Raw genomic sequence first — 16,437 nt, forward strand, 5'->3', positions numbered from 1 at the left:
TTGGCGTTTGATCGACTTTTATAATTCCACGAGGGTCACACGATCCAATTTCTGACATAAAAGAAAGTCATATTTCAAAAATTGTTTATACTTGGTATCAAATATGATGTGTTTTCAGGCTTAAATCAGCAGTCAAGGACAACAGACAGGAAAATTACAAAGCTAAGCCCCTCAGTCAATGTTAGGAGAATTTGAAGTGTCTGGTGGGAGCTGTTACAAAGAGGATGTCAAACGTCTGGTTGATTTATGTTTGGCTCATAAAATGATCAGATAGAACACAAAAACACAAAGGTAAAAATATAGTTTTACCACCAACTTGTTATTTTTTGGGCACAATAACAAATTCACACATTCACCGACACATAATAATCCATCACATTAGCTGTGATCATGGCCAACGCACCAGATATAACCGGTGTTTGAAAATCCTTTCTCATTCTTAGCTGTAAAACATGTTAATTTATTCAGCTGCAGTCTTTTCACTCCTGTTCTTAGCTTTGTTTCCTCTGGCTAAAAAAAATAAATAAAAATAGGGCAAGAGAAAACACATTTTAATTTCAAGTATATATTAGTTAGATATTTTTTAAATTAAATATCAGTTCAAAAACAAAACATCTTCCTTAAACAGTTTTGTGTTAGAAAATGCTGAAACCAATCTATTCTGAACATCCAGTAGCTTAGTTGAAGCCCAACATTTTCAACCCATTTGGAGCAGTGTCAAAAGAGTAGCTCAAAATAGCAACTATTGCTAACAGTTTATAAAAACCTGCTCAAAACACAGGAATGTACCAACTGTGAAGCCCAGAGTTTATGGAGCTGATATTTATGCAATGCAGTGTTTTAATGACCTGGGCCAGTTCATTATGTCACTCTTGTGCCTTAAAAAAGGATCAGAACCCCATTTGTGACTGAACTGCAGACAAGAAGTGTAAGAATTTTATCACAGTTTAGTGTGTCTCTGTCAGCGTGGTAGTCTTTGGTTTGCAGTATTTGCTATTGTGAGCTCTCAGGTTATTTACTGTTTGCTCTGTCATATAGAAATTATGTGCTTGAAAGGTATAAAAAGAAGCTGTACTGCCTCTCTGTGGGATTTCATCTAAAGCACATTGTGTACATTTCATTAGAACTTATAGGAAATGGAGTCAATTTGTATAAAAGGTCATAACATATCTCCTTTAATAACATTTGCTTTTCACATGTTTAATGCCATCTCTTCATTCTGGGTTTACCCCAGCCCAAGATTATTGTGGCTGGTATAATAAAATGCAAACAAGCTATATCATTTTTGTGATTGTTAAATGCCAAGCAGAGCAGCCGAACCTTTCTACACCCACTGAGAGTCAGTGTTAGGATGAGCCATAGCATGATCCATGAATAAGCCATATCAGTCAAATTCCTGTTAGATTTAGTTCAGGAAACAAACTGTTAGAGGCTGATTTAATTTCCACTCTGACTGTAGACTACTGAAGGTTTAGCTTCATCTGCTATAGGATGCAACAAAGGTCAATGCACTTGGTCAGCTATGGATTATGCATCACTCCCTGACTCTTCATGCATGCATTGTGTCTTAGTGGTTAGTGAATAAATAAAAATAAATGTTTCCATGGTTGGAATTTGACCTACAACCTGACCTCAGGGCATTGTTACAAGCAACATACTTGCTGTGTAAGAAAGAGTAACCACAGAGTATTATGCAGATGTAATTAACTAAAAAATAAAAAAGTCAGCTTTTAATGGAGGTTTTGCCCACATACCTAGATGATGTCAATACATGAATGAGCAGAGAGCCAAAGGGAAATGTGGATCTTCTCTTACAACCATATTTGTAGTTTTGGTTTATGCATAAGCCGCAACCTGTAAATTCATTATGCAGACCAGAGTGCAGCAGGACACAAACAAACAAACAGACACTTGCAACCAAATGTACACACACGCACACAGCAAGATGTGCAGATGCATACACATGTGTTGAATATGCAGACACATGTAAGGAGAAGAGAGGGAGACTGTTAATTAACTAGAGCTCGTTAATTCTCTTTGAACCGACAGCGAGGAGGTTTACACACTAATTACCTTGATGACTGAGCCAACCTGTGCCTGTGCATGCGCACACATATGCTGGTCCTCACACTGCAAACACACGCTCTCACAGGCTGACATAACACATCTCGCAGGCTTTTAGGCTCACACAGTCATAAAATGCAAACATAAAGGTGTGAAGTCTCACTTATACACAAACATAACCACATGCTCCTGTGCACTGCAACGCACTCGTGCCCCAAAATGGAAGCTATATTAGGAACTTTTTTTCTCATTCTTTTGCTTCAGAGCTGCAAGATTCACATGGTTAAGTTTATTCTTAGCTCAGGACCATTATGCATCTTTTTGATTCACACTCATCTTACAGAAATAGCTTCCTGATAACTCCTGTATTTTATCAGGATGCTCAAATATGTCTACAATATAGCTGCATTGCCTACAAAACTGTAATGACATGTACACACACCCACTCACACACATTCATGGTACCATGCAGATGAGTTAGGCTTCCATGTCAGTATTGAACTGTAATGGTCCGTGTCAGATTAAGAGGAAGGTTTCTTATGTCCTCTGTCAAACTCAATTAATATTCCATCAGGCATAAATTCATAGGCCATACTGGACCAAAGCCAACTTATCCATGTGTGTGTGTGTGTGTGTGTGTGTGTGTGTCCAGACTTATGATAAATGTGTCTTAACTATATAGAAATTTGAGATATGTAGCTGTCAGCCTTTATTGATAGAAGATAAACATACACAAAAGACCACTTTGTGAGTCAGGTTTGAAAGGATTAAGTACTTTTTATGCAACAACAGAAGCTGGTAAAGCAGAAACAAAATAATAAAAGATACATTTAAGACATAAGCAAAGGGGAGTGAGAGAGAGAGAGAGATTTGGCAGGAGTTTTAAAAAAATCCCTTAAGACCGAAGCTATTCAAATGGTTGGAGCAGCACTGAGAGGAAGCCAGAGGGACCAGGTCAGAACATGTTGAGTGTACAGTGAGTGAAAAGTAATAATTAAAAGTAGCCAAAATATTGGATTTGGCAAAAGAAGAGAGGTTTGTCAGTGAGTGACTTTAAGATTGAGGAGAAGATAAGAGAAAAAAAAAAGAAATGGGGGAGAAAGTGGGTGAGGGACTGAAGAGGAGTTATGGGTCAATAAACCCTGCTGTGGGAGAAGCAGAGAGGGACTCATAACGAGGTCAAGGACTCATCATTGATCGCCACATCATAAAGCTGACTGGCAAGGAGAGGAAGGGGTTGGAAGAGGAGGAGGTGGTGGAGGAAGTGAGATGGAGGAACTGAAAAAAGGCTGAGAGTCACAACACTGAAAAGCATAGTCAAGTATTGGATCAGCAGAAGAAAAGAAGGACAGAGGGGGAGGAGAAGAAAACAACATGATCCAGATAAAGGGTTTGGATTGGCTCGCTTTGATCGGAAAGAGTGAAATTGAATTAAATGGAATCATTGCTGATCAGATGAATTCTGTAATGGAACACACAGAGAGAGCAGCCACCGCCAGTTTACCCAATGCAAGTCAATGGAGGCCTACCCTGTGGTTCAGTCCGGATCTCTGTGTTCACATTATATTACTAGCCCCAGTCTGCGCCATCCAATGTTCCTCACATTTAAATCAGATACACAAGCATCCAATACTCAGAAGCACATGCATATGGAACCCCTGAGATTTTTAAGCATGTAGATGGGTGTATTTAAGCTATAGCCCATTTTTTTCTAATTATAGCCAAGTTGTTTAGATGCCTAAACCTAACAAAATAAGCAGTAAACAAAAGTCAATGAAAATCAAAGAAATGATGATTGCCAGCTGGCATTGAATCCAGTTTATTTTTTAGGGAAATGTCATTTTGTTTTACCTCCAGCTTCCAAATGTTGAGTTTCTTTATACCATGAAATTGAAAACTCTGTTTGTTTTTGTATTCAAAATAATGGAAGTGAACATGAACCTAAAAATATTAACCAATAATAAAATTGCATGAATTATGAACTGCCATTAGACTGTTACTCAACAACTATGGCATGGATTGTTATAAAATCTTAATGTCTCCCTGAAGGTGAAAACTATGAAACACAAATCTCCCCTGACTGTTTACGAAGATCCATCAACAGCTGAATGTCTATTTCATTCATAACCTGTAAATCTATACATTGCCAGCTGTATTTAATGTAAACATTATGGTCTTATACTCACTTAAAACAAGATCCTGAAACTTGAACTTGTGCCTCATATCTACACATTAGGCAAAATAAAATGAAAACTGAAAAAGCACAGTGCATCATAATTGCCAGTAATGCATTTACAATGATATAAGAATTACATATAAAATACTAAGTCATCTAACTAGTAATTAATACATTGTAAATAAAAATGAATTGCCTTACTTAGCTTACTTACTCTTGTCTTAATGGTAATTGCTAAATTAGTAAAGGGCATCACTTAAACATGCAAAACTGAAACTCTAGAACTAACATGCAGCGCTCTCACTACATTAGCAAAGAGTATCTTAATGTTTATCTCAATGCCCCTTTTTTGCCAAAGTACATTCTCATAGAGCTGTTTCTTTCTTAACATCATTAGCCACTGAAGGCATTTCCAGAATCATTAACCTCCTGGATGAAAATAGATTCAATATGCTTCACAAAAGAATGAACGTTACTTGGATTTTCTGGCCGTGGGATGTTTTAGACTCTTATAAATGGCACGTCCTTGCTGTTTTGTGCACAATAGCTGAGCATTTTTTTTATTTCATGAAATGTGAAGAGAAAAAATCCAGTATCGTTAAAGTATGTATTTAAGCTTTTTCCTCATTGTGTGTAATCAGGAGTTTTCTCTTTTCACTTATGTTCACAACTGTTCCAAATGTTGTTAAATAACAGTGGAGTTTTCAAAAATCACTAAGTATTTTCTGAAAAATGGATGCTGAGCACTGCTGTGGTAATACCATAGTAATAGACAGGAAGCATAAAATGGGGCTAATGATGTTCCCATGAATAATTTCTGAATAGTTTGCTTTTTGTTTTTCCAATTTTGACTCTGAACAGTAAGCTGATGTGATGTATTTGTCTTTCAGTCTAATGATGAGAAATAATTTAAAGTTTACATTATCATAAAAAACCTTACCCTGTGATCACAGATACACAGTTTGCAATGATGTTGATATAATATTACTCTCTAATCTAATAAAAACAGTTTTGACAGCCTTTCAAGCAAAGAAATCATTTCTATTGATATCTCTGGCATGAGAGACTTGTTATGATGGGATCACGCATATAAATTTTTATATAAAAAAAAACAAAAATCCCCACGCTCTCTGGGACTGTTTATACTCATTCTTATTTCTTAAAGCATTTTTCTCTTTCGCTCCCTGATGAACATGTTAAAAGAGGATAGACTTTTTTGTCCAAGAGTTAATATGATGATTCCAAGGGCTGCTGGTGTTCCATTAGACTCGAATATCTTCTGCTCTTCCTCAGCCTTGCATGTGCTCGCCCTTCCTGCTGTCTGAGTCACTTTCTCTCATCCCCCCTTTCATCTGAATGTAGTTAAGAAGTGGCAGAAGAAACAAGTTAATTCCCTCCTTCTGCTTAATTAATTTTGCTGTGTTCCTCTTTCCTCTTGCCTTGTGTGTTCAGTAGATGAACTGTTCAAATGTTTCATTTCCATGTTTGGAAGAAAAGAAGAAATAGTATAGTTCGAGCTTTCATCCCAGCATTCCATCAGTTTCCCTGTAAATTATCCAGAGGTGACATTACGAGATATAGTTTTTCGACCCTAATTTCCTTCCTAACTCTGTTTCTCTCGTTTTCTCAGTACACACTGCATGTTTCAAAGCAGATCTAGATTTAAGGGATGTAATTTTGTCAGCAGATAAATGAGTATGAGACGAGATAGGATGGATGTCAAATAAAAACAGGCGTCCTGGTGCAGACTGATCCCTTCAGGCCAGATGGAGTCATTTAGCTCTCTCTGATATTCTCTCAGCATGAACTTACAGTCTTGTTTCTCTCCAGAGTTAAAACTACTCCGCTAACAACAAAGGAGGGGGTACAAGTGTGTGAAAACTAGAGCAGTTGTGATGCTCAGTTTGTATGAGTGGAAAACTGTAAATCTTTGTTGAAATTACTTACACTGCAGAGTTGCTTTATTTATGGAAACTGTTGTTAAATTGTTTATTGTTTCGTGTTCAGAGTGATAGCTGGAGCCTTTTGGAAGGCTCATGGATGAAGTTCAAGCATTGCTCATAATGGACTTTGAAATAGTAATAAGTGAAATGTCTTTGGCCAGTGTAAAATAATTCCACTTGAAACAGAATTTTCAAGAAACAATCAGCATAAATGAAAAAGAAAAAAAGTAATAACAAAAACTAATATCAGAAAATATATAAACTATTTAGCAAGTTAACAATAAGAGACATATGGCTCATGATATTCTGTTTTTTTTTTCATTTTCATGAGATCCAAAACCAGCTATGTTTTAAGCATGAACCACTTTCTGACTCTTCTACTGCCTGTTCCGCTCATTCATCCAAGAATCAATTAAAATGTAAATCTTTTAAATAAAGACACATGGAAATAGTCCTTTATTACTAGTTTATGTTACTCTGTCTAGAGTAGATTTTATATTGGTTCTCCTCATGCTGTAAGAAATGGACCATCCAGTCATCGTTTGGATAAAGAACATCTTAGGGTGTACGTAGGGCGTCAGGTACAGTAACATCTGCAACAGATGCTTTGGGCCCTTTGGGTAATAGGATTGGGTCGTTGGATTTGCTTCCTACAGATGCCATCAGAACCCACCAGATTAGCATTTGGAGTGTTTGGTAGATGGGTGAACACCACAGACTCTTTGTGATCTTCTTTGAGGTCTGTCCAAGCTGTTCTTGTGGGGCCCGCTCCTGATGGGGGAGGCTGCTGTTGTCATACTCTGCAAACATCCATGTTGCATCCATGTGAATGCCAGAATGAAAGCATTGCATTGTAACACCATGAGCATTGTTACTTACTTATGGTAACCTGGATGTTGTGGCTGATATTGAATTGCATTAGCTGAGCAGTGAAGCTTTGGAAACACAGGAAAAACTTTTAATGAGATCAGTGCATTACTTGCATTAGTTGACAGTATAGGAAAAATATCTTCACCTACTGTAATAGAGCACCAGGTAAGTGTTTTGAGACTGGACACTATTATCCAGCTGCTATTATTAGGCGCCAGTCCAGATAGGGAATAAGTGTCTCAGAGGTTTGTAAACACCAGCCATGTCCAGCAGCATTAATCTAAACGGAGATTAAAAGACAATTGAAAACTTTGAAATACTGCCATGGCTGGTTGATGACTATTACCCTGCACTGTAGCAGCTAAGCCCATAATCAAGACGAACATGATCAGATAATCCCAATATGTCTTTGCAGACCCTCCCCAACTGCCTAATCCTCAGATTTAGAATCTCAGATTAGGAATCCTGGATGATTAATCCCATATTGTGTGTGTGTGTATGTTTCTTGCAGGGGACCCTTCGTCGGGTGACCTTCTCTGTTGTGAACCAACCCCAGGAAGGTGGTTGCTATGACAGCGGTGTGGAAGATTCAGAGACGCCGAGCAGCAAGAGTTCCTCAGGCCCACGGCTAGGAGCCCTGTCGCTTCCCGAAGAAGGCTACGAGCGAACCACACCGGAGGGCAGCGTGGGGGAAGAGGAGCATGTGGAGAATGGTACGGGCGTTCATACAGGACATCTATTGGTGCTCAGCCAGTAAAATTCACTGAACTTGACCTGCTGCCAAATACACTGACTTGAAAATTTCCCATCTCGAGGTTTTCTGTACTTTATACTGTGAAAGGAATGGGCATGTTTTTGATTATACACACAGACACTATCTTTCTTTCTCTAGCTCACACAAACAGACAAACAAACATGCTACAGAAACATTTTCATTGGAACTTTGACTTGCTGTCAAGGTCTCAGGAGTTTTTATTCTCCTCTCTTGATGGGAATGTGTTTCACATAAGAAAGCAGTTGTCCTTTGTGTATATGCATGCATTATTTCACAAAGTGCATACCCTGTTTTTGTGTGCAAGGCCTCCTTGTATTATGCAAGGAGATTTTTCAAAAAGCTAATGTTGCAGTATGTTGTGCCAGAGTCTCATCCAAGGCCTTAAGCCTCCCTGTCAGTGACAAAAAATTATTTTCCATCTTCCTTCCACTGCATATAATCGTACAGTGGAATAGTGGCAGCTCACCAAGGTCACTGTGTCCGTGGCGACTGACTGTTTCTGAGGCTGTCAGTGTGGTTTCAATAAGATTTTTGCCAATGTTTAAAAACTGATGATTCTGTGTAGCTTATTAAGTTTTTGTCTCAGTCAGATAAACAGAAGAATTGAACCGTGAATTCTTAGTGATGGTTCTAATTATTGTGTATAATTATATGCTTGTTTGTCTTCATGTGATTTTGTCAACACTGCTGCTGCACATGTTAAAAAATAGCTATGACATTACAACTGAAATACTGATTTTATTTTATTTATTTAATTTTTTTTATTTTTTTAGTTTGAAGTAAAGCAGATTCCAGAATTTACGGTTTTTACAGAAAATGAATGATTGGTCTCAAATGAGCATTTAATAGCAGATATTATGCCCTTAGGTTGAAATAATTTAATGTCAGGTTAAGGTGAAGGTCAAGTTTATTTACATAGCACATTTAAACAATGCAAAGTGTTGCACAGATTTGCAGTCTAACAGTATACAAACTAATAAAATAAGCAAAGATATAAGATAAGATAAGATAAGATAAGATAAGATTGCATCAGTGTTTGGGAACAAAAAAACAGAAAGGATTCAATTACTCAGTTTTTACTCTAATGTCTTCCCCAAATGGTCTGCACTAATTAGTCGGAGGATTTGTCAAAAGTGGTGGCATATGAGCCAGTGGCTCATTTTCATCTGAAGCTCTCCACACCAGCTACTAACCAAGCGGTGTGCGGGTTACATGCCGATGCAACAAAGAAATGAAAGAAAAGTCTGAAGTCCCAGCAAAGGGGTCAAGTCCAGAACCTGTTTTCCATTGCCATGTTTTATTCATATTTAGAAGATCTAAATATAAAAGGTGAATGGAAAGCTTATAAATTGTAAAAAAAAATAAAATAAACTAAAATAAAATGTGCAAAAGGTCTCTCACTGGTTCAACAGAGATTAGATGCACATCAGACAAAATGAAACACAGCTTTGTATCTCACATGTGATTGGGAGAGATTAAAATGATGTGACCCGCCAGCTGTTTCTGTAGCCAGCAAACAATAAACTCATGTATTTTGACTGACCAGCATCTTCTCAGGTATAATCATAATATCCCAGATATTCCCAGAGATTACAATTATTCCTGAAGACGAGCTCGTTTTTCATTCCTTTGTTAATGTTAAGTTTTGCATTAATGCTAATTGCTAAATTAGCCAAGCATATGAACAAGTTTCCCTTTTTTGGATGTCCACCACAGTTGTTTTTGTTTTTCTTTTCTTACTTGATTTTTTTATTTTTATTATTTTTTATTAATATTCCAGTAAGGACCACCTCTTCTACTGAGTTACAATATCTCACAGAAGTGAGTACACCCCTCACATTTTTGCAAAAATAAGTTAAGTTTCTATAGTCTGATATTCTGAATACCAAAGTATCATTTCTATAGTGTTGTCTCATGAAAAGCTAGACTAAAATATTTGTACAAATGTAAGGGGTGTACTCACTGCTGTGAGATACTGTACATCCATAAGTAACAGCCTACATTGCCAACTTCTGGCATAATCATGCAGCCTAGTTTGTTCCCTTTAATCCAGTTAATAGAATCTTTGAGCTTTATAATTTTGTAGGCCTTTTCCATCTACAAAAAATCTTTGAAGCACTACACAAAACTGGAAACACAGGAGACAAAGTTAAATCTATGTTCTCTAAATGTTATCAATACCTGTTATATGACAGCTGTATTGTTCATGTTATTCGCATTAATGTTCTCTTTTCGTTGCCAGTCATGGCTTAATTTACCTGTTTTCTGTATGGGTTTATAAATTATTGCTTTAAATAGGTAAGAATTTTGGCCCTGCAGGACATCAGCATTCAGTCTGAGGTGTCCTCACTCATGGGATGTAGCTAATATTCAGAACATGTAATCTTGTCCTTGCATATAAAAAGTTTAGATTTGCCTTTCAAATGGCTGATAATTACATTCCCTGTGGCTCTGATAGTTGTTTGGCTTAAACTCACCTTTCACCTTTCATGTAATGCTGAGCACAGCTGGGTTTTTGAAAATTCTTTAGAAGTCAGCAATTTTCATTTTGCACCAACAGCATTTTTTTCCTTCCTTTCTTGTTCCCTTCAAACTCAATTATCACCTTTATATCCCTAATCTAATCATGTGGTTTGTTTTTACTCATTTTTACCTTTTTCCCTCATTTAATGTTTAGCTTATCTCATTTGTTGCACTTTCAATTTGATTGCCTCTTCATGGGGCACCCAGGTGGCGCTATAGATATACTAAAATCGCACCCTCCCATTTTCCCCTGTGAAAATATATCTGCTTCCAGCTATAAAATAAAGGCAGAAATTTAAAATAAAGTCTTTAATTAGTTTATTTTTTTATCGTTTTTATCCTGTATCCAGATGCCAGACAGCTGCCTGATGTAGCTCTGACAGGAAAGTGCACTCGAGAGTGTGATGAGTTCGGCCACTCTGACACGTGCTGGATGCCCGTCCGCCCTTCGCCACGGCAACGTCAGCGCCACGGCAGTGACCCCCCACGACTCTCAACTTTTGCCCCAGGAGATGACAACAACAATCTCCGTGGTAACAACCACGAGAGCGACAGCGAGAGTGCTGGCAGTGCAGGAAGCTCTGAACCTGGGGTGGTGGTCAGCGGAGAAGGTCAAAGGCTACCTTTAGCCAACGGGGATCCTCTTGGCACCCTGGGTCGTGGAGACCGCAACAGGAACGTGGGCGATCACAACCGTAACCTACTGAACCGCAAGATGACTTCAGCGTCCTACGACACATTCAGCAGTGCAGGCTTCGGGAGGCGCCAGCCAGAGGAGGAGGGAGGAGAAGGCCAGAACCAACCCGAGGTCATACCACTGACCCGGACTGGAGGGGACTACAAGACAACGTCCTGCCTCACGTTGTCCCGCCGTGAGGTCTACCTGTGACGGCCACACTGTAGAGCAGTTCTGACCACACTTGAAACTGAGATGGGAAAATATCAAAAAAGATCATCTCCAAACGCCTTTATCAAACTCTTAACTTTTGGACTAATACTCATAGGCACTTAAGTCACAATAAACTCTTTAGAGTGCTTTGAGTCTTTCTAAAAACAAAAAAAACAACAAAAAACGTTTTTTTTAACAACTACTGTAAGCTACCTACAGGCAAAGACTGTATGTTTATATAGAAGAGGACAATCTTCTCTTTTTTTCCTTTATAAAATCCAATGCATGCCTAACCCTTTGACCACAAAGGTATCTTTGCAAATAAGATAGATTAAAACTGTGTACATCATGATGCATTAAAAGCCTGGTTGCATCTTAAAACAGTCCAAATTTGGACTCAACTAATGAACCATCTGCTGAAAAGCCACTGAGACTCCATCCTGTCAGAAAAGATAAAAAGAAGTTACGGGTCTTTGAATGAGTAATTTGGATCTAATTCCAACCAATCAAACTTTCTAATGCCTAATCACCTGTATCATAACACAGGTGGGATATATTAACCAGTTCCATGAGAATCTTGCTTCGTAAACAGTGTCAAGTCTGTTCTATAAAAACATGAATCAAAGCAAACAGCAACAAGGTAAAACAAAGACCTTTTTTTAATGTACTCAGTACTATTTCAGAATACAAGGTTTTCATAGAGTCTCTAGTGCCACAGTATTCTGATGTGTATGAAAATGTTTCATTAATTTTCCTTTACACCCAGTCTGTATGTATATATCATGTGTGTATTTGATAAAACAGCAGCATTCTGTTTACGCTGCTGTCCGCCATTTCAGAACAGACAGTGGTGCCGAGTTCATGTCACATCTCCTGTGTCCTAATGTAAGCGCTCTCATACACATGCACATACATATATACACAATGCAAGCATGCAAACACGTATACACTCAAACATTAGCATGTAAACTCCAACTCATACAGTGCATTTAGAGAATCTCAACACACATGTAGAGAGCCACACTTCAGTTTTAGTGGCTGTGTAACATAAAGTTTACCTTAAGCTGCATTCACTTCAGACTACAGAAAAAGTTTTCACACATGAATGCACACAAACATACAAACATATTAAAACTTAACCAGAAACTTAAACAGGTATTGAGATGTACTGACCAATCCGTTCATACGCAAGCGTGTGTATGTGCGTTCAATCATAATTTTTTAGCACATTGCCTCATTGAACTAGCTGTAGCATTTTGCCTGCTCTTCTCCAGCCAGTATTTAAACATGAAGTGTATCTAAATAATTACTCATCTCGCTGACTGATGTGTGTGGATACATTAAAGAGAATTTCAATGACATCTACTGTAAGTAATTGATAGAAAATGTTGGTGCAGGAGATATTCTGCATACTGTAAGTAGGACTCATATAAAAACCAAATCTCTGCTTTTTCTGTAAGAAAAAAAAAAGACAGGATAAAAAACTTTGCATGACAGAAATATGATGCAGATTATTTTTCTCTCTCTTTTGTAAACCTCATACTTTTTTGGACAGCACAGTTATTTGGATACATCTGTGCTAAGTGAGTGCTCTCAGGGGGAAATAGGGATAGTGATGAGAGTTTTAGTTTCAGTGGCTGAACATGTTTGGACCTTTCTCTCAGTTTTCCACAGCCCTGGATTTAGCACAAAGTGTGCCAGAGGCTGTGACTAAAAAGAACATGTTGTAGAGTGAGAGAAACTGAGAGAGTGCAGGGTTCTGCCATTACCTGTTCTGCTGCACAGCACGGACCTGGGCGCACCCATACCGCTGTGCTGAACTGCACAGATAACAGACTCCTTCACATTCGTCCTTCCAGTCAGCTGCTGCGCGACTTCCAACACACTCTGCTGCATCGGGCTGAAGAGTGGGTGTGGATCGAGGCCAACACATCTTAATTCCCATCATCAGTGTGTGTGGCTCAGTGGTGTGATAGGGATAATAGGGTTAGGTCGTCCCTGCGGTCTTAATGAGTTTCCTTTCTCCTCTCTTTTTCTCCCGTGATCTGCACTGATCTCATTAATGTTTGGATAGGTGAAAGGAGCACTGCTGGAAACTGCCAGTAAACGTGCCTCTTCATTTTTTCTAGTTGTAGCAGATCAGAGGCAGAGAACATTACCTTGTTAAGGAAATGAGGGGGAAAAAAAAGAACAGCACCCAACTCAGGTGTGCAACAGTGACTGACAGATAACTCAACATCTGGGGCAATGAAATAGTTGTAATCATGACACCTGCTTACATTTGAAAGGAGTCATTAGGATGAAGCATTCTGTCTGTGTGTGACCACACTTTGTAAACCTGTATATACTTTTAACTTTACTACTCTGTGAAAACTCTTAAGCTTTGAGGCCACTGATGCATTTACTCCCTTGCCTTCATTACCCCAGAAAAATATCAACCAACATTGGCTGTTTATTGAGCTCTGTTTTGATGGACTGTACTGAAAATTCACAAAGTTCAAAGCTTTTGAATTTCTGTGTTCATGGAGACTTGGTGTTGACAAGCTGAAAACAAAATTCCAATAACCTGCAGCAGTACAGATTCTGAGAAACTAAAGGACGCATGGTCTTGCTGTGGAATCAAAGCATTGGGATACATTTGTCTCAGGCCTTAGAAAGGAGGGAAGAACTTGGGGAGAGACTTGTTTTGGAAAGAGACTCTTGACACAGCCTTGTCTCCTCATCGTGGCACATATTTCTTCAGACTGCTGTTTTATGGCAGCTCCTCTATGGCACATTTCAAACCCTCGAATCTGGATTTAGGGGATCTTGCTGTACATGAATCTGTGTGGATGTGTACTTTTTTTTTTTTTATACTGCACGTTTAAATGTTAATATGTTTCAGTCTACTGCAAAGTAACGAGGGAAGCCAGACAGAGAAGGAGTCTATTACCCACTAATCAAGTAATTTTTTTATAAAAGGACGCTTCGATGGACATCATGTACCCGTCATTCCCTCTCATACTGCTATCCTTGCCATGTACAGATTAAGCTACACTGTAGAAAGAACAACTGGAAACCATAACAGACAATGGCATGCTTAAGGTTCAAATCTGCACTCGAGAAAAAAAAAGAAAAAAAAGAAAGAAAAAAATGTATTTTTACTTTCTTCTTTGATTTCTCTTCTTAAGGAACTCGCTTAGTTTGTTTTTTTTTCTTCTTCTTCTTTCTGCTGCTCCCTTCCTGTAATTACATGATGAACTAATTGCATTTGCTATGATGAGGAAGAAGAGAAGCTGTCAACGATCGGTTTGGTATGAAGATGAATCATGTAAAAGTTTGACTTTGGCATTAAAAACTTCAAACCCTCTCTTTTTTGACTTTTAATTCCTTCACTTTTCACAGATGATCCTAATTAAAGCAACGTCATTCACTTAACGGTTGGGGCCTGAGGGACGATCTGGGAGGGCATGGGCCACCACTAAAATCTGACTGCAAACCCCCCATCTTCACCCCCCAGGTTTCACCCCCAACAAATATTTAGTATAAACTGACCTTTGTATAACCTACATAACCCTCAAGTGTCCAGTTGCAAGTGAATGCAGCATGTAATGTATTTCTATGTTGTTCTACATCAACATCATGTTCTTAGTCATAATACAGCATTTATAAAATATCGTCTCACCAAATGTTTGCATGAAAGGAAATATATGTGTGTGACCAGACTGCTTATATTGTATTAGGATAATGTAAAACTTACAAACCCACCAGAAGTGAAAAGTGAAGTTAAACAGCCAATAATGCTGAATTATTTTTTTAATTTACAGTTCCAATAATCATTTAATTATTTCTTGAAATCTAGACACTTTTTTCAAGGTTTACATGTTAGACCTGGCCCTGCATTATAAAATAGAAACAATCAAATCAGTCAATAAGTTATCTATTCTTGTCATTTTTCCTTGGCCTGGCTGGAAATCATATTTAAACTGAAGACAGATCAATTTACAAAAAGCTGTGATGTGGGTCTGCTGTAATAAATACCACAAAATGTTCTTTATTTATTGCCATCTTAAAATGTTTCATGTAACTTATATTATTAAGCAGATTACAGCTTGAAAATGTTTCTTCATTAATTAAGGTTTATCACAAATAAATAAATATTCCTGGGGAATTTAACCAGGTTTTATGGCTTCTGTTTAGATATACCCAGGTCATTTCCTTCACACTTAGGAACCTACTGCAGCAACAAAGAAAGGACTATTCAATCAGACCCAGTATCCCAACATTTACCTCCAATATTAGTTTAGGATACAGTTCAGTATAAATGGGCATATTTCTCGTGCACAAGCTTCAGAAAGAAACTTACTTAGAGGTCCTTGAGTGGAGGTTGTTCTGTAATTTATATTTTCCAAGGTCAAGAATGTGCTGTCAAGTTTTAGTTCTGAACAGATTCAAGCTGCAAGAAAATCTTTCCATTTTTCAGCAGACACCTTATTTCAATGAAGGCTTGTCATGTCATTTCACAACACGGTGACATATCTGGTGAAGCACTGAGATGCGGTGCAGTCCATCAACTTAATCTTTGAAAGGTGCATATTCTGAACTTGATCCTGCTCTATGAAAACTTTTTAAATGTAGAAGCAATTTGGACTTAAGACTTATCTGTAAATGCTTCACAGGTGTTAACTGCTGCAAAGATTAGTGTGAAGGACTCTAAAATGTCACAAAAAAGAGGAAAAAAAAGATTTGAGGGGAGGGGGTGAAAAGGGTCCTGCAATGAGTATTTTCATTTGTCCAATATGCAACACTGACACCGTGTGGCCATGCATTACTATGCTGCTGTTTGTCCACATTTTTATGTGATCAAGATTCACATTAATAGGTGAATCCTGTATGTAAAACAGAATAACTTGATGGAGAAGAGATTTTTTTAGATTTATCTTGTAATGATTTAATATATGTATAAAAAGTCTTTTGTGTTTGTTATTTAAAGTCAGATCAGATTTTAAAGGACAGTAAGTTAAAAATGCATTTCCAGTTCATTTTGTGAATAGATTAGTTTCCTCAGCATTCACAGATAAGGAAAGGGTTTCAAATAGTTCTTTGATGTGCAGAAACCCAAATAACAAATCAAACTATTTCTTTTTATTAATTCCCATATTGCATGATCTCTTGTGTTGCTCACACGGCTGTCATTTGATGCAGATCCAGCACCCGT

General features: G+C 37.9%; 1 protein-coding gene across 2 annotated transcripts in view; it reads left to right on the forward strand.

The window, feature by feature from the left end:
• pcdh7a (protocadherin 7a) overlaps positions 1–14,589 on the forward strand; it is a 52,530-nt gene extending 37,941 nt beyond the window's left edge. For both annotated transcript variants that reach the window (XM_041983729.1, XM_041983728.1), the window contains 2 exons: positions 7,565–7,766; positions 10,702–14,589. In XM_041983729.1, the coding sequence (XP_041839663.1) occupies positions 7,565–7,766; positions 10,702–11,240 (741 nt within the window). In that variant the 3' untranslated portion in view covers positions 11,241–14,589. The remainder of the gene's footprint in view (positions 1–7,564; positions 7,767–10,701) is intronic.
• Positions 14,590–16,437: the final 1,848 nt, after the last annotated feature.

This window comes from Melanotaenia boesemani, chromosome 4, assembly GCF_017639745.1.
Source record: "Melanotaenia boesemani isolate fMelBoe1 chromosome 4, fMelBoe1.pri, whole genome shotgun sequence".
NCBI classification, from domain to species: Eukaryota; Metazoa; Chordata; class Actinopteri; order Atheriniformes; family Melanotaeniidae; genus Melanotaenia; species Melanotaenia boesemani.